Raw genomic sequence first — 22,279 nt, forward strand, 5'->3', positions numbered from 1 at the left:
CCTTGTGTTCTTATAGAATCACCATATGTGCAGACCATAGAACATGGCTGTGTTTCCAATTAGAGACGATAGACTGTGCTGACACCAGGCATGGTGAAAATAGAACTAATCAAAGATAACGGACAAAGCTTTGAGCTTTGGGGATAGTATGAGACACACACTCTGAAGACAGGAAGCTGGAAGCCACACTATACTGCCATCATTTGTAGCTAGAGGCTACTGATACACAAGCTTCTTGAGTATTTTGGAGGGAATGATATTTTTGGAGTACATGTTGGGAGTGTTAAAAGTGTTTTTAAAAACTAAGTCTTGCAATACTTGTACTAATCCTGTGAGGAGGGCTTTTGTTTTCTTTACTTAGAGAGGCAAAATATGCAGAGAAATTTAGTAATTTGTGCCAATAATATACACATGATATATAACAGGGTCCATAAAGGGTGCTTATAACCATGGCTTCTTTCACTAAAATGTTAACTGAATTTTTTAAAACAAACAGTATAGTACTCTCTCTTTTTCTCTCTGTCTTGAATACACACACACACACACACACACACACACACACACACACATACAGTGGGGGGAGGAGAAAGGAGAGAGAGAGAGAGAGAGAGAGAGAGAGAGAGAGAGAGAGAAACAAAATAAAGATGTATATTGCCATCTAGTGGTGATTCTAACCTCAGTATGTTTATGTAGTGGAATACATATTCAACATTTGTCTAGAATTGTATAATGTGTAAAGAATGAAGATGCTGTTATATACATAGGGCATGAGAACAGTGATCAAACAACTATGCTAAAAGATTAAACCATAGACTTGGAATGCTCAAGTAATCGTCAACTTGAATAGTGTGTTTACTCTTTGCACACAGTAAAATCTGTTTCTCTTTCCACACTCATTTATTCATGAGTTTGTTAGTTCTTTCAGTTTCATGGACCCACTTACATATTGCCTATGTTCTACCTACATGTTTTACTACACTATCATATAGTTAAATGCTGACTTTAGAAAAAATTTTGAGACAATCTATGTGTTCATAGACACTGGAAAGATAAATGCATCAGTGTTACCATATACCTTGTTATAATATAATAAATTCAAAATTATTGAGATATCAAATAAGGGATCTATTTAAGTTTAGAGGAAGACAAGCAGCACAGGTGCCAGCTCAAGCGTTACCTTTGTAAAACTTTTGCATTAGCTGCCTGAGCATTGCTATCTCTTCATAATGGCATGTTGAATACATCTGTATGCATTAATATTTTCAATCCATTGCATCCTAAGGGAACATAAACTCCTCATTCTCAAAATATATGCTGCATTCACTACTTAGGGCCCCTGTTTCCTACACACCATTACCAATCAGACTGGCTAGGCATCGTGGCATGCACCTGGAATTACAGTACTCAGGAGGCTGAAGCAAGAGGATAGTGAATTCAAGGCCAACTTAGGCAATACAGTAAGACTATCTTTTAAAAACTACAGAGATCTGGCACTTTTGAGTGGCTAGTTCCAGTTCCCTCTCTCCCACTGCTGCACACCTACTTTCAAATTCCCGAAGCTCTGTGCTTCTCCCCCATCCCCTCCCATATCTGAACTGGCCTCCCTTTTCCCCCTCCCTCACCTCTCTCCCTCCCATATCCCTCTCTCCCTCTATTTCCCAGACATTATTCTCTTCCCTCTACCGAGTAGTACTGTAGCATCCACACTTTGGTGTGATCATCTTTCTTCTTGAGTTTCATATGATCTGTGAGTTGTATCATGGGTACTCAGAGCTTCTTTATCCACTATCTAATATCCACTTATCAGTGAGTACACACCATATGTTCTTTTGTGACTGGGTTACCTCACTCAGAATGTTTTCAAGTTTCATTTGCCTGTGAATTTCATGAAACCATTGTTTTTTAATAACTGAGTAGTACTCCACTGTGTAAATGTACCACATTTTCTGTATCCTTTCCTCAGTTGAAGGACATCTGGGTTGTTTCCAGCTTCTGGCTATTATAAATAAGGCTGCTATGAACATAGTGGAGTATGAGTCCTTTTTATATGTTGGGGCATCTTTTGGATATATGGCCAGAAGTTTTATAGCTGGGTCCTCAGGTAAAACTATTTCCAATTTTCTGAGGAACCTCCAGACTGATTTCCAGAATGGTTGTACCAGTCTGCAATCCCACCAACAATGGAGGAGTGCTCCTCTTTCTCCAAATCCTTGTCAGCATCTACTGTCACCTGAGTTTTTTATCTTAGCCATTCTGATTGGTGTGAGGTTGAATCTCAGGGTTGTTTTGATGACTAAGGAGATTGAACATTTCTTTAAGTCCTTCTCAGTCATTTGAGATTCCTCAGTTAAGATGCTAAGTCAAAAAAGTCTGCTTTTCAGTAATAAAATTTATGGTTCTTAGGTTCCAATTTATTCATTGGCCAACAACTTGGACCTTGGAAAGAACTGATGAATCAATGATTTGATTCAGTTACAAATCAGAATGAGAGGACTGAGTCAGGCAAAGCCAAGCTGACTCCATGACAGGCTGCAAACTGATATTTCAGGGGAGTAGGCCTAAGTTGCTATTTCCCCCAAATGAGAACCAGGATTCAGGAGCCTGTGGTCACCCAACCACAGTTTCAGGTGACCAATCTGAGAACACCTTATCATCTGGTTGGAAGCAAACATAGGCAGCTATAATGAGTAAGCAATCACCCTGGAAAGTCCCTAGAGCTTTAACCAATTATAATCAGTCAGACCCCTAGAGATAGAGCTAGCCAATCAAGGTCAAAGGCACATACCCGTCCCTGGAATTCCCCTAACTGACAATAAAAGCTGGGCCTGTGAGTCCACTGGGTGTCTCCATTCCCAAATGGGGAGACCCTTGCATGCAGAAATTTTTGATGAATAAATGCTCTTTGCCTTTGCATAATAAAAAATTCTGTTTAGCTCTGTACACCACTTTTAAGAGGGTTATTTGGTTCTTTGAAGTCCACCTTCATAAGTTCTTTATATATATGGGATATTAGCCCTCCATCAGATGTAGGATTGGTAAAGATCTTTTCAAATCTGTTGGTTGTGATTTTGTCCTATTGACAGTGTCCTTTGCCTTACAGAAGCTTTTCAATTTTATGAGGTTCCATTTGTCAATTGTTGATCTTTGGGCATAAGCCACTGATTTTCAGTTCAGAGAATTTTCCCCTATACCAATGTGTTCAAGGTTCTTTCCCACTTTCTCTTCTATTAGATTCATCATATCTGGTTTTATGTGGAGGTTCTTGATCCACTTGGGCTTGAGCTTTGTACAGGGAGATAAGAATGGGTCAATTTGCATTCTTGTACATGCTGACCTCCAGTGGAACCAGCACCATGTGTTGAAAATGCTGTCTTTTTACAACTAGATGTTTTTGGCTCATTTGTTAAAGATCAGAGGTTCTCAGGACCCAATGGGGAGTACTTTAGCTAAAATATCCAACAAAGGGGAGAGAGAACCTGTAGAGACCATATCCAATGGATAGGCATGGCCCCCAGTTGAGGGATGGGGTCACCCACCTACCTCAAAAGTATTAATCCAGAATTCGTCCTGTCAAAACGAAATGCAGGGACAAAGATTGGAGCAGAAACTGAAGGAAAGGCCATCCAGAGACTGCCCCACTTAGGAATCTATCCCATCTGCTGATACCAAACCCAGAAACTATTGCTGATTCCAAGAAGTGCTTACTGATAGGAGCCCGGTATAGCTGTCCCCTGAGAGACTTTGCCAAAGCCAAACCAATACAGATGCTGATGTACACAGGCAAACATTGGACTGAGCGCAGGGATCCCAATTGAGGAGTAAGGGCAAGGACTATTGGAACTGAAGGGGTTTACAGCCCCATAGGAAGAACAACAATATCAACCAACCAGCCCCCCCCCAGAGCTCCTAGGGACTAAACCACCAACCGAAGAGTACGCAAGGGGTACGCATGGCTCCAGCTGTATATGTAGCAGAGGATTTCCTTATGTTGGCATCACTGAGAGGGCAGCCCCTTGATCTTGTGGAGGGTTGATGACCCAGGAGAAGAGAACGCTAGGCTGCTGAGGCAGGTGTAGGTATAGGCAGGTGGGGGAGCAACCTCATAAGGGGAGGCAGGGGGAGGCAGGAGGGGATAGGGGACTTGTGAAAGGGAAACTGGGGAGGGGGTAACATTTGAAATGTAAATAACTAAAATAACCAATAAAAATTTTAAAAATTAAAAAAACTACAGAGATCATATCCAGGCCCCGCTTATTTTTCACCTATACAGTGCACTATTTACAGCTTGTTGGAGAATTGATGTAGTGAATCAGAATTCTTTTCAAATCCTCAAAGTGCATTCTGGAATATAGGAGCAGTAAATAGTGGTTACTTAAATTCTCACTCTTTCGTCTGCTTTGCTCAGATCTCAGTTTTTCAGGGCCATTTCTCAGGGCCTGTGAGGACAGGTTGGACTAACAACGTCTGAGCCTCCATAAACAGATTTTAAACCAACTTGATGATGACTTACAGTTTGTCACTTTACATGCACATTCTATTTTATCCCAGCCAGCAACTTCCCTATCCTTCAAGTCTTTCTTTTCTAATATCTCCATCTTGCTAATAAAGTATGACAAGATTGAATTTATTCTAATAAAGCTTATTATGCCTCACTAATAGTATAAATACTAAATACTATCGCACACCTTTAAGTAGAACTAGATATACTTTACATATTTCAGCAAAACACAATAAATTTAAATATCTTTCAATTGTCCTGATAAACTTATAGAAATGTAATTTAGCATATTTTTAAATTTCTTAGTATACCAGAAAAATAGAAAATGAAATCAAAATATTAGTTTAATATTTTATACCTGTATTCCAGAAAGTAAAATCTAGCATGTATGTTTTTCTATTTAAGTAACACTCAATATTTTATATAATGTGCCTGTTATTTGAAAAAAAGGGTATAAGAATAATTAGTTTATGTAAGTTTTCGTCGATAGAGTAACCAAATATACCATGCTAAAAAGACTTTGTATGAGGAAATGAAATGAGACGTGTGTTTTATTTAAGGATTAATGGGTCATTAGTTATGTCCAGGAAAACCAAGGACTGCAAGCTCAAATGTTGGCAGGTTCAATGTTTATTTTCATAAGGAAACCAGAAGAAGCATACAGGTTGAGGATTACAAATGGAAATAGCTCCTCTACTGCTGTGACTAAAATTTCCACACAGAAGTGATTAATAAAGCAGTCATTCCAAATCCATTGTCTAGTGTAACCCAAAGATATGTATGTAAATCAAAACCAGACCTATTGCTGGAGGATACAAAAAGGACATTTTCATAAAAGATTGCTCCCTATCAAATTTCTCTTATAAACTCGGTGCATGTTTTCATTTGTTTGCTTCTTTCTCCATAGGACCTGATTGCAGATCTGAAGGAGCAACTTTCATCTCACTTCAAAGAAGTGATGGTGGGCCTGATGTATCCACCACCATCTTACGATGCTCATGAGCTGTGGCATGCCATGAAGGTGAATGGCCCAGTAATCTACCTGCATCAGATACAGGCTGACCCAATCATACACCTGTGACAGGGACAGGCTCAGATTTCAACAAAGGACAGACTTCCCTGTGATGGTCCTGCAGTTTGTAAAATCAGGGAGACAAAAGAGAATATCTAACCCATTGTGTCACTGGAAATTTTGGGGTGAAAGGAGGCTTTCAGGGAGAGTGAGTCAAGGGACCAGGCCAGCCTATTCTTCAGTTGTAGAGCCTCAGACATACTCCACCATCTTCAAGCTCAGGAACAGGAGTAGCTGTTCAGGAATGAGTGAGGTAGCTCGTGGTGCTCTTCTGATTGGTCTGTCTTCCACATGTGCTCTCATGTTGAGGAAGATGTGTTCAAATTCATGAGACTCTTTTAAATTTATTTGTAAACAGTTGGCTCAGAATCAAAATAAAATACTATATCAGAGTCAAAATATCAATGACATTGTTATTTTTTATGACCATAAGTTAAATACATATGGTTAGTACTGTTCAGATGTATCAAAATTATTTTTTTAAAAAAACTAAGATCTTTCAGAAAAGTCATTTTATGAAATAAATTACAGATTTTATTGTATGGGGATGTGGGGAAAAGAGAGCCTTTGACTTCCTTCAACTGTTGACAATAAACACCTTTAAGATCATTTAAATACTTCCCTAAAGTGCTTGCCAAAGACCAGATCATCCTAATGTGTGACAGAGATGAGGCAAGAGACAAAACATTAAAAATACACAGATTTTAGTATGTATGTATGTATATATATATAATATATATCAGAATAGTGATTTTATAAAATTCATGGGAAGACCAACCAATCATCTATTTTCCAAATTTTACATTCCAATCACCATTTCTTATAAAACCATGTAGTCACAAAGTGTAAGAGTGAGGTCTCATGCTACTGTTTGGATGGGAAAGATCCTCCCAAAAACTTCTTGGAAAAGATTGTTGCCTTTAAGACCATGACAACAGATAAGTGATATCACTGTATGCTAAATGATACCACAGAATACAGTGAGTTCAAATGTTGAGGCAATAGGAGCACAGTTCCACAGCCAGGGAGAGGCAAGCATGAATCACCAAAATAGACTTGATAAACTATGAGATCTGTGTTCTATTTTCAAACTGATATTCCAGTTTCAAACTAATAATCAAGTCCTGATATTGCAGCAACACACAGAGTTTCAAATTCCACTCCAAAGGACAGTGGAAACATTTAGTGTGTTTTCTTTCCTGTGTCGATTATAATGTCCATAACATTTTTCCAAATAAAAGGACCAAGTTCCTACAGACAGCATCATCCTTCTAAGGACATCAAACAGTGCACAGCTGACATAGACCAGAGGGGGCTGACGTTTATCCAGAAAACCCTTCGTTCCCCATCTACCTACTCTAAGAACACCATGAATGCTTTGTTTGTTTACTGTACATAAAGTAGACCTAGTGTTCCAAATAAAAGTATCTTCGTATTTCTCTCTGACTTTTAGGGAGCAGGAACTGATGAGAATTGCCTCATTGAAATATTAGCTTCGAGAACAAATGGGGAGATTTTCCAGATGCGAGAAGCCTACTGTTTACGTAAGGAAATATATAAATATGTATGCATTGTGCACATGTACAACCACACTTTTCAAATAACACATAAAAGTATTCCATTTCATGTATTTATTTTAAATATTTTTAAGCTACCGTTCTGGTTTGTTTCTGTTGCTGGGGTAAACCCTGACCAGAAGCAAGAGGAAAGGGGCAGTTTATTTGACCTACACATTGCAGTCCATCACTGATGGGAGTTAGATCAGGAACTCAAATGGAAATATGAGGCAAGAAATGAATCAGAAATAATAGAGAAACACTTTTTACTGGTATCCTTCCCCTGCCTTGTTCAGTTACCTTTCTTGTCCAGCTAAGGCCAACCTGCCCAGAGAAGGCACCAGTTGTAATAGGCAGCACCCTCCTACCTCAATTAGCAAACAAGAAAATTTCACTATAGACAGCCCCACACACCAGTCTGAAGGAATCAATGTTTGATATGATGTTTCCTCTTCCCAGATATGTCAAGATGACAACCAAGGTGATAGGCACTATTACATTTGAACTAAGACTCATTGGGGTAAAGTAGAAGTTTTTGAGCTGGAGTGGTTAAGAGCACTGACTGCTCTTCCAGAGGTCCTGAGTTCAATTCCCAGCAACCACATGGCGGCTCACAACCATTTGCAATGGAATCAGATGCCTTCTTCTGGTGTGTCTGAAGACATCAACTGTATACTAATATACATTAAATAAATAAATCTTTTTTAAAAAGACTTTTTCGGTAGCTCTTAAGTCAGTAGAAGGAAGGATGGGGAGGTTGATCAACGGCTTCACAGACACAATTATATTGGAGAAGTAAGTTCTGGTAGTCTGCTTCACAGAGTGAAGAGAAATAATGATAATGTATTTTATACATCAATGTAGTCGACAGAGAGAAGTAGCCATATCAAATAGGAATGGTAAGTAACTGGCGGATAGCATTACACAATGTATGCATAGGTTGAAACATTATATCATACCATATAAATATATACATTTATAATCAATCAGCCTAAAATATGAGAGACAATAAAATGAAGCAATATGACTCACTCAAAACCAATTGGTTCAATAACTAAAACTGAGGATTATGACCCCAAAAGGGAAATAATTCTCCAGAAAATCAAGCGAATTTTGTTCAAGTGTGATCACAAATGTCTATGAGGCAGATGCTTTCCTATGACAGGGAGTGCCCAGCATCTTGATTCTGGAGAGCATTGTCCTTTACTCTACCTGAGTAGAGTCAAAATACAACAAAGAGTAACCATTGCTCGACAAATACATTGTTTTACTTTATGTAAATGTCATTGTTCCATCAAGTTACCTCAAAATCAAACTTTTTCGCCTCTTAAAATAAAAGTATGATTATTTTCCTTTCAAAAATTTTGTGGGTTGGGGATTTAGTTCAGTGGTAGAGTGCTTGCCTAGCAAGCTCAAGGCCCTGGGTTCGGTCCTCAGCTCCAGAAAGAAAAAAAAATGCATTAATTTCCATCCCATTGTGTATTGTGAGCATTGAGTAGTTCTCACAGTCACTGCTTATGCTTCTGAACAGATTTAAGGCTTTTTCTAAGTGGAATGATTTAAACCATGTTGTTAACATGGATATTTTATTGCCCAGAATACAGCAATAACCTTCAAGAGGACATTTATTCAGAGACATCGGGACACTTCCGAGATACTCTTATGAACTTGGTCCAGGTATGACATTGCAAAATCACTCTTTATAAAATGGAGACATTTCATTCTTGCTAAATAGAACAGAAAATCCAGGTCTATTATAGTTGTATGCATTCTATGTAATAAAATTTAACAGCAGCCAAGTTTGAGTCACTTAATTTAAAATTTGACTCACATGTGTTATAAGTATCAATGTGTATATATATATTATATATATATGCATATATATATATATATATATATATATATATAGTGTGTGTGTGTGTGTGTGTGTGTGTGTGTGTGTGTGTGTGAAGTGCTTTCCTAACATGGAAAAGGACATGCATGTCCAGCAGCACACAAAAAAAAAAGAAAAGAAAAAAATGTGTGTCAGGGTGTGTTTGTGTGTGTGCATGCACACACATGTGCAACAACTGTCCAATGAGCCAGTGCATTGAAATGCAGAAGTGAATCAGATCCTATTGTATTTCACTGCCAGCAAAAGATTTCAGTGCACAAGTTCTACTATATTGTATATTACCAAAAGATGCCTGCACAAATTCTACTATACTGTATATTACCAAAGAATGACCTTACTTCTAATGAAATTTATATTTTGTCATTTATCTTCTTTTTCTATAATGACTAAATGGTATGTAATTATTTCTATCCAATTAACATTTCTCAAAAACATTCCACATATTAGCATGTAATAATAGTGATATTTTAAAGTATAATTACCTTTTAGTTTATGTCTGCTTTCGAATGTTCCTGTCATCCTATTGAGGAAAGGCATTCAGGATTTCAAGTGGAATCAGTGATCTGAATTTAAATAATAAAAGTACAAAATCTCACAGGTTCAGAAGACAACTTTAAGGCCATGGGCTTTTCTTTATTTTTATAAAGTGTGTATGTATAGCATGTATATTTTGATATGTATGCTATGCTCTGTAAGTTCTGCTCTCTCTCTCTCTCTTTCTCTCTTTCTGCATGTGTGTTTCACAGTGTTTGTCAAATAAAATAATAATTTCTAAATCTATAAAACTTTCCTTTACACATCAAAAATATAGCCCCGTCATTAGCAAAGCAAATTTGTTAAATTCATAGAAAGAAAATAATGTATTCAAATCATAGAATTTCATACATGATAATGAGCAGTGAAGAAGAGAATCACTGCCTTTGAAGAAGGACGCACTGTATGGTATTGGTACAGAGACAGGCAGGTGGATCAGTGGAAGAGAATTGAAGACCCAGAAATGAACCCACACACCTACGGTCACTTGTCCTTTTACAAAAGAGCTAAAACCATCCAGTGGATAAAAGATAGCATTTTCAACAAATGACGCTGGTTCAACTGGAGGTCAGCATGTGGAACACCCATATAGAAGGGGAGGGGGAGGAGTTAGGGAGATGTTGGCCTGGAAACCGGGAAAGGGAATAACAATTGAAATGTAAATATGAATTACCCAATTTAATAAAGATGGAGAAAAAAAAGAAGAATGCAGATCGATCCATTCTTATCAGTATGTACAAAGCTTAAGTCTAAATGGATCAAGGACCTCCACATCAAACCAGATACTCTCAAACTAACAGAAGAAAAAGTGGGGAAGAATCTCAAACACATGGGCACTGGGAAAAATTTCCTGAATAAAACACCAATGGTTTATGCTCTAAGATCAAGAATTGACAAATGGGGGCTGGAGAGATGGCTCAGTGGTTAAGAGCACTGACTGCTTTTCCAGAGGTCCTGAGTTCAAATCCCAGCACCCACATGGTGGCTCATAACCATCTGTAATGGGATCTGATGCCTTCTTCTGGTGCACCTGAAGACAGCTACAGTGTACTTATATATAATAAATGAATAAATAAATCTTAAAAAAAATGGACAAATGGGATCTCACAAAACTGCAAAGCTTCTGTAAGGCAAAGGACACTGTCATTAGGACAAAATAGTATCCAACAGATTGGGAAAAGATGTTTACCAATGCTACATTTGATAGAGAGCTAATATCCAATTTATACAAAGAACTCAAGAAGTTAGACGACAGAGAATCAAATAACCCTTTTAAAAATGGGGTACAGAGCTAAACAAAAAATTTTCAGCTGAGGAACATCAAATGACTAAGAAGTACCTAAGGAAATGTTCAACATCCTTAGTCATCAGGGAAATGCAAATCAAAACTACCCTGAGATTCAGCCTCACACCAGTCAGAATGGCTAAGTTAAAAACTCAGGTGACAATAGATGCTGATGAGGATGTGAAGAAAGAGGAACACCCCTCCATTGTTGGTGGGATTGCAAGCTGGTACAACCACTGTGGAAATCAGTCTGGAAGTTTCTCAGAAAATTGGACATTGAACTACCTGAGGACCCAGGAGTACACTCAGCTATTAAAAAAATGACTTCATGAAATTTATAGGCAAATGGATTGAACTAGAAAACATCATTCTGAGTGAGGTAACCTAATCACAAAAACACACACATGGTATGTAGTCACTCATAAGTGGACATTAGCCCAAAGGCTGGGATTATCCAATGATACAATTGACAGACCACATGAAACTCAAGAAGGAGGACAACCAAAGTGTGGATGCTTCAGTCCTTAGAAGGGGGAAAAATATTCATAGGAGAAAATATGGAGACAATTTTTGGAGCAGAGACTGAAGGAAAGGCCATCCAGACACTGCCCCACCTGGGGATTCAGCCCATATACATACAGCCACCAAACCCAGACAATATTGGTGATGCCAAGAAGTACATGCTGACAGGGACCTGATATAGCTGTCGTCTGAGAGGCTCTGCCAGAGCCTGACCAATACAGAGGCAAATGCTCACAGTCAACCACTGAACTGAGAATGGGGTCCCCATTGGAGGATTTAAAGGATTGAAGGAGCTGAAGGGGTTTGCAGGCCCACAAGAACAACAAGACCAAAAACCAGAGCTCCCAGGGACTAAACCACCATCCAAAGAGTACACATAGAAAGACCCATGGCTCCAGCTGCATATGTAGCAGAGAGTAGCCTTGTTGTGCACCAATGGGAGGAGAAGCCCTTGCTCCTGCCAAGACCCAACCCCCAGTGTAAGGAAATGTCAGGGCAGGGAGGCAGGAAGGGGTGGGTGGATAAGTGGGGGAACACCCTCATAGAAGCAGTAGGAGGGGGGATGGGATAGGGCGTTTATGAACAAGAAACCAGAAAAGGGGATAACATTTGAAATGTAAATAAAAATATCCAATAAAAAAAAGAAAAACTGAATAACACAGCATGCCCTATGATATCACCTAGTTTACCTTTGTTGATAAAATTACCAATACAGGAAGAAACACATGTATACTCTGCTGTGGCCATCTTACCACTATCATGCTGGACATTGTTATCATAAAGAATAAAAATTTTCTGGATTTAAATAAAAAAGGGAGAAAAAGAAGGGAGCACAAAGAATTGTCCTTTGCAGTAAAGACACAAAAGGATCCACCAAAGAAAAGAGTGCAGGGGACTAACACACACATTCTATTTTACAATTAATATAATCAACTCATTTCTACTTTCTCTTTCTTCCCTCCAAACCCTTCTTGTTTATTTTCAAATTCATGGCCTCTTTTTTCTTTATGAGTCTGTGTGCGCGCGTGCGTGCGTGCATGTGTGTGTGTGTGTGTTCCTAAATATACATCCAGCTCAGACTGTATAACGTCACTGGTGTGCTTTCTGAGGGCTGATGAAATAGAAAAGCGAGCACAATTTGGCTTCCCAGACCCACATTCTTTCTGTAGAGTGAGCAGATGAAAATACAGTGTTACACTTCGTGTATTCTTTCTTTGCTCTAAAAAAGCTCTTTTACCAGTTACTGGATTTGCCTTCCTAGATTTTTCTATTAAAATTTTATTGATGGGGTAGCCCATGTAAAACTTGTGAAAGCTGGTTCTCTCCTTCTGCCTTGTGGGTACCAAGGTACAAAATCATGCCATCAGGTGTAGCAACAAATGCCTTTCTTTACCCGTGGAGCCATTCCAACCTGCTCCCTAAACTGTTTTTAACCTGTGCGTTTTTCTGGCCGCCTTTTAAACTGAGGTGTAGCTAGCACGTGACTGTGGCCGTTTCCCCTTGTCTTTCCTGGGAAGGGTTACCATGGAGCCTACCCTCCTTGAGAGCTCAGTTCTGACAAACTTAAAAGGGTCAGTAGTTTGCTCAAAAACTGCATAGTCCACTCCTTTTTGAACATGGGTTTGTGACATCTTTAAAAGTAAATAATCCTAAGTAACTTGGAAGAAGGATGACACACATACTCAGATTCATGCACAAGTGTGCACGCTCTGAACTTTCTGAGATGCAGCTTTAAAGGACTCGCATCCCCAAGGTCTCTTTATTTCTCAGACAATGGAGTGGGCCCGTTGTTACGGCAAGGCCAAGTTGTAATATATCCTTCCTTTCAAGCACTCTGCATCTCTCAAGTAACATAACTGGGCACCTACTAGGAGCTTCTCCCTTCTGGGCTAACAGGAGATTAAAGGCATAGGGCAAGTTCTATTTCTCAAGGTCCCATGAAGACCAGGACAGCCGACGATGATGAGAGAGCTTGTCTCACAGGGTTCAGTCTCCATCCATCTTCTTAACTCCCCATTCATTATGTCACTTCGATCTCCGGAATCAACAGCACGGTAGAGGGTCATTCATAGGAGGTTGGGGTTTTCTTAAAACGGCTGTAATTTTCTCTCTCAAATTTCATTGGTTAAATGTAAGTCGAACTTGCCCTATTTAAAATCAGGAGTGGCTGAACATGTTATCCCATTAGTTTTAAACAGGTTAAAATAAGTTTGGTGGTCACTTACAGTGAACATCAAAACTTAAAAAGTATTTCATTTTCTTTTCCCACTACTATTGCTATTTCTACGACTGTATGCGTGGTGTGGGGCGAATGCACCAACGCATCTGTAGGGAGGTCAGAGTGCAACTTTGTGCTGTTATTTCTCTCCTTTCATCTTTAGTTGGGCCCCAGGGATTGGAGCATCAGGCCTGCACAGCAAGCACCTGTACCCACCAAGCCACCCTGAGAGCCCTCTGTCCACTTTTGTGTCAAATGCATTCTTACTCCATCTCTTGCCCCTTTCTCCTGAGGACCATTTATTGCTACCTCGTGTTTCTCTTTCTAAATTGCTGTCAATTTTTCAGCTAAGATGGCTGACAGTGTGAGAGAGGGCAACAGAATTAGAGAGTTAATATAAAATACAAATTACTATGAGGGGTATGGATGAATATACCATAATGATATCATTACTTCATGTACTAACCTAATTTTTTTTATATATTTTGGGTGGTTTTTTTTTTTAATTAACTTGAGTATTTTTTATTTACATTTCAAGTGTTATTCCCTTTCCCGGTTTCCGGGCAAACATCCCCCTAATCCCTCCCCCTCCCCTTCTTTATGGGTGTTCCCCTCCCCATCCTCCCCCCCTTGTCGTCCTCCCCCCAACAATCTAGTTCACTGGGGGTTCAGTCTTAGCAGGACCCAGGGCTTCCCCTTCCACTGGTGCTCTTACTAGGATATTCATTGCTACCTATGAGGTCAGAGTCCAGGGTCAGTCCATGTATAGTCTTTGGGTAGTGGCTTAGTCCCTCGAAGCTCTGGTTGCTTGGCATTGTTGTTCATATGGGGTCTCGAGCCCCTTCGAGCTCTTCCAGTTCTTTCTCTGATTCCTTCAACAGGGGTCCTATTCTCAGTTCAGTTAACCTAATTATTTACTTCATTTAAAAAACATAAAATTAGAGAAACGCTTTTCTTTGTAAACTGCTCATGAAGCCAACTATTACTGACTTCACACCAGAGAAGACTGTTAATGACCAATTCGATTCTTTCGAATTTCTCCATTTATAAAAGGGAAACATATTGCCCAGTCTCAATATAAAGGCTTTCTCCTTGTCTTGTTGTATTTTGTTTTGTCATGTTTTGGCTATTGTCTCTTGGAGGCATGCTCCTTTCTGAGGAGAAAATGGAGGAGGAGTGGATAGAGGGAAGAAGGAGAAGGGAGAAGTGGATGGAGTGGAAACTGTGGTTGGGATGTTGTATGAGAGAAGGATCTATTTTTAGTATAAGTAAAAGAGTTTTTAAAGGAAGCACACTACCAAGCAAATCTATTGACCCATTAGTTAAACTAAGATTTACATTTTATAAGAAATCAAGGACTTGCTTTATTTTATATGGTATTGGTTTGACTGGGTTTGGTTTGGAGTGCTTGATGTGAATACACAGCTCATAAAACTGCCCCCTTAATTAATCAAGACCTGGAGTGATAATTTTAAATTCTACTAACATGCAAAATGAAAATGGACTGCAGGTTATTACAGCCCTAATTAAGACCTCTGAGTACAGTGACACAGTGATATTACTTTGATTTGAAATGGAAGGTTTTCTTTCAGAAAATAATTAGGTGTTTTAAGGTATTTAGTATTATGTCAATAGGTCATTTCTAAATTTTACATTTCATAAAGTAAGTTTTACCACATTTTGTAGTTCTCTCATGTCTGCATGCCACAACACACATGTGGAACCTGGAAGAGCTACTTACAGAAGTCAGTTGTCTCCTTCCACCATGGAGGCTGTAGGGATCAAAGTCAGGCCATCAGGCAAGTAGGCAAGCACTCATCTTGCTGGCCACCATGAGGTTAATTTTAATTAAAACCTAATTTTAATCTAAATTTAGGACTGTCTTATTTCTTAAGTAATGGTACTACATAATGTAAATTAAAAAGTTTCCATTCAGAGAGTCTTGTATACAACTGTATTATAATTGAACAAGAGGAAAAAATGTCTGCCTCCTTGTTGGTGTATTTACCTGTCTGTATAGTCCATCTATTTATTTACCTATTTGCCTCTCATCTATCTTCTATTTACCTCTCATCTCTGTCTGTTTATCATCAGTCTATCCAATCTCCTTTATGTGTATAATATGGAAAGATGATTTTGTGACTGGATTTTACCTAATATGGTTATAAATTGACAAGATAAGTATTAATTCTTAGGTTTGATAACTGGAGTCTGAGCATTCTCCCTCTTGCTTTCTCCGTGTGTGTGTGTGTGTGTGTGTGTGTGTGTGTGTGTGTGTGTGTGTGTGTGTGTATAACCTTGAAGCTATAGTAAAACTTTCATCAGCATTAAATGAGGGTGAATTGGAACTTGGATTTAGCAGGAAGCAAGAAAAGTTTACTTAATTCATCACTTTACTACAATGTGCTTGCTTCTTTGTATTTTACTTGTTCCTTTTCCTTAGCATTCTGTACAAACAATGTTTATTTAATATTACATGCTTACATAGTTTCACAGTACATTATCCACAAAATGATAAACACAAAAAATAAAATAATGCATATTTCATGGGGATTAGTGAATGCCTAATAGAAAAATTGAGAAAACAAATTCTGCTAATACAAATTTAATACACTTCTGACTTCTATGTTTAGCAACTACTTTCTTGCGTCTCCTGATTTAAAATTTATTATTTCCAAAGCAGTGATTTGGGAAGTTAAGCATTGATCAGGTCACTGGACCATCGTGAGCTGATAGCCTTTATCCAGACAGATGGGAAATACTACAATTTAGACTGATCTCATCTATCCTTGTCTTTACCACACTCAAATAGGTATCATGCTCTCTCTGACTCTGCTTGTTTCTCTTTCCCTCTCTTTCACACATGCATGCTCAGGCACTTGTAGACAGATGCACATACACACAGACACACACACCAAAAGAGATAAGTAGGTGGTAGGTAAAAGATAGATAGATAGATAGATAGATAGATAGATAGATAGATAGATAGATAGATAGATAGGATACATACATACATAGGCAGACACAGAGACAGACAGACAGACAGAAAATTATCTTTTCTTCTTCCTCCACAATTGTATAACTTGGGATTTATCATGTGACCTTTTTGAGAGTCAGACTGCTGCTCACCAAATTAATGAATACGAGCTAATTCTCTCAGTTCTTCCACAATACAAATATTCTATTACCCTTCAGTTGTAGCAATCATGCCATCTGGTCCTATATGCACCAACACTTCCAGAATCAAAAGAAAGATAATTTATAGATTTCATTCTGCAAACGTCATTAAAATTCAGACACACCCCTTTCGGCATTATAGAAAAGACATTAGAACATAGGAGATTTAAGGTGCTCAGGAGCTACAAAGGAGGAAAATCACTGCCATGCTTTCTGAGAGGGAAACCTTGTACTTAGTCTGCACAGAGTTTTCTGCAAAGAAACAACTGAGGGGGAACACACTCCCCTTGAAAACTGATGCCAGTAATTAAGCAAGCCCACACCACTTCCTGCATGCTTTTATGGCACTAGATTTGTGGAGGGTCTAATTATCTGTCAAATAAAGAAGCATTAGTCTCTTGGAGATGAATTAATCAACATGTGCAAATTACGCTGTGAACAAGTGCTTTCTGAAAGAGAAAGAAGGGAAGCTAGCAGGTTAAATGCTCCGGACTCTCTCCTCATGATGGCTGCCTATGTTCTCCTGAGGACTCTTTCTGAAATCTATACAGTGGGCATCCAAAGCATCGCTGCCATTGTCCTGCTTCCTGTAATCATCTGTCAGTTTACATACTCAAGTATTTTCAAGTAGTTTTTCTTGTCTTTAATTTCTGTCCTGTTGATCTTTTCCCCTTACTCAAATCCTCTACCCATATACAATTGGACACCACTGCACATTATACACGCAACAGTATCACCTTTCTAGCAAAAGCTCAGATAAGTAGAAAGGCAGAAAAATCTCTAAGTAGTCCTCACAATTTTTGCACATGCTGCAGTTTACTTAGCTGCATAGTTAAAGATTATATTTCAAAGATTAAAAAAACAAATATGAAAGTCTAGCATCTAAAAAGGATTCTTTGCCTTCCCTGTGAGGAATTCTTCAATACTCATGATGTGTCAAATATGATTTCTGACAATTGGAAATCGTCCATAAACAGAGGAGACTTCTAGGTCTCATGAAATTCACATCTAAAAAAGTAAATCACACTATTAGACACTAATGAATATGGGCATTATAAAAAAAATCTTTGGAAAGTGATGAAAAATGTAACCAATCAGGATGTAGGAGACAGGAATTGCAGGGCTGGGCAGAATGGATAAGTTGCATTGTGATATAGGTTGGTCAGAGTAGATCTGATTAAACATATGAAATGTATTCTGATTCATTTCCTCTCTCCCAAAAAAATATTTTCACAAGAAACAATTTGATGGTAATTTATAAAGTTAAACTATGATCCAACTTTACTTCTAATAAATGAAAATTAACTCACATGAAAAATGAAAATTAACTCACATGAAAAATATATGATTTAAACAAACATAGAGAGGAAAGAATGAATTAAACCACAGATAGATATAATCGACTGAATTGTCAGTATACAGAACTGGAGAAAAAGTCCAAGGCAGATAAGGTTAAAGAAGCAGCAAGTGCTAAGGATCAGTCAAACTGTGGCCTCTGTAAACATGGAATTTACTCTGAGTGGCATGGGGGTTAGGCAAACTTTATGTGGGTTTTTGAGTGGATGACTACTGTGAAGTTACACATTATATATTTAATAAAATGTAACATAAATACATAATAAATATATCATATTTATTACATATAATAGATAATACATATAAATCTATAAATAATAATAATTAAACATAATGAATATAACTATAGAGACAAGCTTAGACCCAACTGGGATATAACGTTAACTATGAGCCACATGGCAGCATAGTAAGAATCAAGAGAGCTCCTGGATGAGTTTGGGGGACTGTGTTTGCGTTAGTTACTGGGGAATTTTATATGAAACATGAAACAAAATAAAAAGAACCAAACATAACTCAGGTTTTTACTGTGAGCAATAAATATGGAATAACCATCCACTGAGAGGTGGAAAACTGAAAGGTGTAGGCCAGAAGCTGGTTGTTGAGTGTATGGAATTGTACACATAGAAAAGGGTCACAGAGAAATGATGGGTCAGCCATTGGAGTAGAAATTCATAATACAACATTCTGTGATGGATTCCAGCTATGGGAATATCACTACATCACAGACAGAATCTAAGCCCTTATCAATAGCATAGAGTAGAAGGCTAGGAAGAGTAAAGACAGACAAGAATGCGAAGCACCACAGAGACAAGATTCAGCACTTTAAGGGAATGAATATTAAGGGAAACCAGTTCCCAAGACTGGGGAGTTTTCAATGAAACAAAAGCAAAGGAACAAAGACTACATAAAGCCAAGTAATGAAGTGCTGTGAGGAAAAACTGATGAACTTACACCAAAACCTGCAGAAAATCAAATAAGATAAAAACTGATAATAACTATGAGAAGCTCATCAAATAAATAATATGCATTCCCAGAAGATATAATGCTTCTATTATTTTCACTTATTTTTCTGGTAAATTAAAAATCATTACAGATAATTGGAAAGAAAGCCCAAGGATATTGTTTGTAAAGAATGAGTTCTAGTATGGTAACTAGATCCCAGAGCAAGTAAAGCCACTGACATCTAGTAATTGTCCTTCTTTAACTCTCTCAGACCTAGGGCAATTGATTTAATAACTCTAAGTCCATTCATTGTTATCTCCAAAATAAGAGAAAGAGACATAAGACCTCTAGGGATGTACTGAAACATGTTTATGACTTACAGATAAAATACCCATAATCCCACTAGGCAGTGAAGTCGCTTTTATTCTTTTAAATGCTGTCTTCTATTCCTAAAGTTTCAGGGCTACAAATTTAGTCAAAAGAAATTGTGAATTTATTTCTCTATGAATAACTCAACTTTCCTATATGGGTTTAGATTTGAATTAGCAAAAAGAACATAGAAATTGCTTAATATTAAATTTAATATGGTAAATTTAACCTTGAACACAATACCTTGAACAGTCAAAATATATGGGTACATATTCACATTCAATCTTTTTGATACATTTATACTTTTTTCTACTTTGATTGAGAATCTCATGATTCTTGCTATCATCTCTTCTCTCCAAGATGCTACTAGGTGGAAAATGTTTATATAAATTTATACATATACACATATACATATCTCTGTGTGTGTGTGTATGTGTGTGTGTGTGTGTGTGTGTGTGTGTGTGTGTGTGTGTGTGTGGTATGTGTATCACTTACAGGATGTCTTAGCAAAGGACCATGATGGTGTCCTTAAAAATAGCAAAGATCTGCATCATTGTAGATCTTGACTATGAAATTACAGGTGTTGGAACACTGCACAGACGATGTAAGGTTGTAATGTCTGTGATATATGTGGATGCTTCGTAGTACTAACTCTGCATATGTAGAGATAGTTAATTAATAATGCTTTCCCTGTCTCTGGTCAGAGACAGGATAAGTTAATTAGCCTCACCTTTACTTTCTTGGAAGCTGAAGAATCCCTACAACAGCCAGCCTTGTCTCCCATGCAGTTCTAGTCAATGTTATTTCACTATAACCTTTGTCGTTGTAATGACCTTGTGATGGTCATAAACATCATTGTTCAAGCTTCAACACCATTTCCTGAGCCAAATAAGAATCAGGTAACAAAATTGAGGTTCTATTCATGCAATGTAGGAGTTGAGACAAATTCAGGACAACTAAATCTAATATTATCTCCACCATGCACATACATAGATAACACACACACACACACACACACACACACACACACACCTTTGTCCACCTTCCAATGTCACTGGGTCCACTGACATGGAAACTCCCTGACAGGAAAAAGACAGTGATCCTTAATGTTCTATCATAATTAGTAATCTCTCCCTCCATACTTTGACTCAAAACCTGAAATACACTCTGCCATCTCTCTCCTCTTGCTGGATCATGGAGACTGTTGGGTCTTACATTGATTGGTCTTCCTTTCTTCTGTGTCAAATGTCAAATGAACTCTCTGATGTTTATAGCATAAGGAATGGAGAAAAGTCCCATTTGCAAAGCCTAGATTTCATCATGATTTTGTTGTTGCATAAACCATGTTTTACAAAGAAGACATGACTATGCATGCATCATTTCACTAAGTGTAAACCCATTACTACCACATCACACAAGAGGTGGACCATCACCCTGATCGGAACACAGAGAGGTGAAAAGTGGAAAACATCTCAGCATTTTTTTCACTATGTACCTCTGTTGGGAAGAAAAGCTCAAAATTAAACTCCTTTCAAAACTGCATAACATTTCCTCAGGTTTTGAAATATCCAAATAATACGACAGATTGATAAAGAATCACTAGTGTTTGATGATTGGGGGATCTTTGTCCCAAGAACCCTGTATCGTGTATTGAAAGCATCTAAAAGAAGATCCCTGCTTATTTCACAGGGAAACAGGGAGGAAGGCTACACTGACCCTGCAATGGCTGCTCAGGATGCAATGGTAACTGGATGTCACTCCCCACTAACTAAGAGAGCTCTTGGTAAAGTGAGGCTTGTCCAATGCTCCTTCCTGGCTGTGTGATGTTGCAGGTGCTGTGGGAAGCCTGCCAGCAGAAGACTGGGGAACATAAAACCATGCTGCAGATGATCCTGTGCAACAAGAGCTACCCACAACTTTGGCTGAGTAACTAGAAACAGGCTCTTTCCAACTCTTTAACCAATTGAATGACATACAAGTAGCTAGGATCAAAGAGGAAATGTCACCCAGAAATGTAGAAAAGCCAGTTACTGCTCCGAATTATGTCTGTACAGCATGTTGCATTTAATGATACTGCAATGGGATAAAGTTCTGACATCGTTTAATTTCTTTCCTCTAGCTAAATTCCATAGCTTTCAAATACTGACATTTAAAAGCTACTTATTTGGATGCATTATCTCTTTCCTAATAGGCACACTACATTGTGTCTGAACAGTCTCCAGCAAGCTTACTGTTTCTGTGTTACAGACAACATGAGATATCAGTAGTGCCTATTGATCTCCAAGATGTGCTCACATTAACCTATACTTGACTTTCTTCAGATTCTACAACCTTTCCTTTTCCCTTCTTAGAAAAACAAAGTACAATTAAATGAAACATAAAGGCCTATCAATGTTTTAGCAACAGTCTACTCTAGTTCAACTGTGCCTCTTTTACTTTGTGTCAGTTAAAGATTAGTACTAATGATAGTAGCACTTTATATAGAAGTAAATAGCTGAGAAGTAAAACATTGCCAAGGATAAAGCCAGCTGAGTACATTCTTTAAAGAGGGAAGTTTCATTCAACATCATTTTATGTTAGTAATAAAGTCACTAATGGTAATCTATTTCTCAAATGAGCTCTTCCAATGCCTATCATCAATATCGCTCAGAGTATTTTTGTATTTAACATTTATATTTAAGTCCTAACGGAAAGTTTGTGTGGACAAATAAACTTATACTGGTTATTATTTATGTTTTCTGGAGATGCCTCATAGACAATAGTTCACACCGTGCTCTCCACCCATCTATCAATCAACACTTGAGTCATTGAGTCCAACTCAAGAAAACCATCATTCCCCAGCCCAGCAATAGTAGT

The 22,279-nt window shown here is 38.1% G+C and overlaps 2 protein-coding genes across 1 annotated transcript in view; both read left to right on the forward strand.

Annotated features, from left to right (window-relative positions):
- Nucleotides 1-22,279, forward strand: part of Erich1 (glutamate-rich 1) — a gene marked incomplete at its 5' end in the record, with an annotated part of 52,793,804 nt that overhangs the window by 2,976,077 nt on the left and 49,795,448 nt on the right.
- Anxa10 (annexin A10) overlaps nt 1-22,279 on the forward strand; it is a 66,931-nt gene that overhangs the window by 38,839 nt on the left and 5,813 nt on the right. Inside the window, exons 4-8 of the mRNA NM_001109110.1 lie at nt 5,406-5,519; nt 7,024-7,114; nt 8,724-8,803; nt 21,113-21,166; nt 21,256-21,349. Of these exons, the coding sequence (NP_001102580.1) occupies nt 5,406-5,519; nt 7,024-7,114; nt 8,724-8,803; nt 21,113-21,166; nt 21,256-21,349 (433 nt within the window). The remainder of the gene's footprint in view (nt 1-5,405; nt 5,520-7,023; nt 7,115-8,723; nt 8,804-21,112; nt 21,167-21,255; nt 21,350-22,279) is intronic.

This window comes from Rattus norvegicus, chromosome 16, assembly GCF_021556685.1.
Source record: "Rattus norvegicus strain SHRSP/BbbUtx chromosome 16, alternate assembly SHRSP_T2T, whole genome shotgun sequence".
In the NCBI taxonomy this organism is placed as follows: Eukaryota; Metazoa; Chordata; class Mammalia; order Rodentia; family Muridae; genus Rattus; species Rattus norvegicus.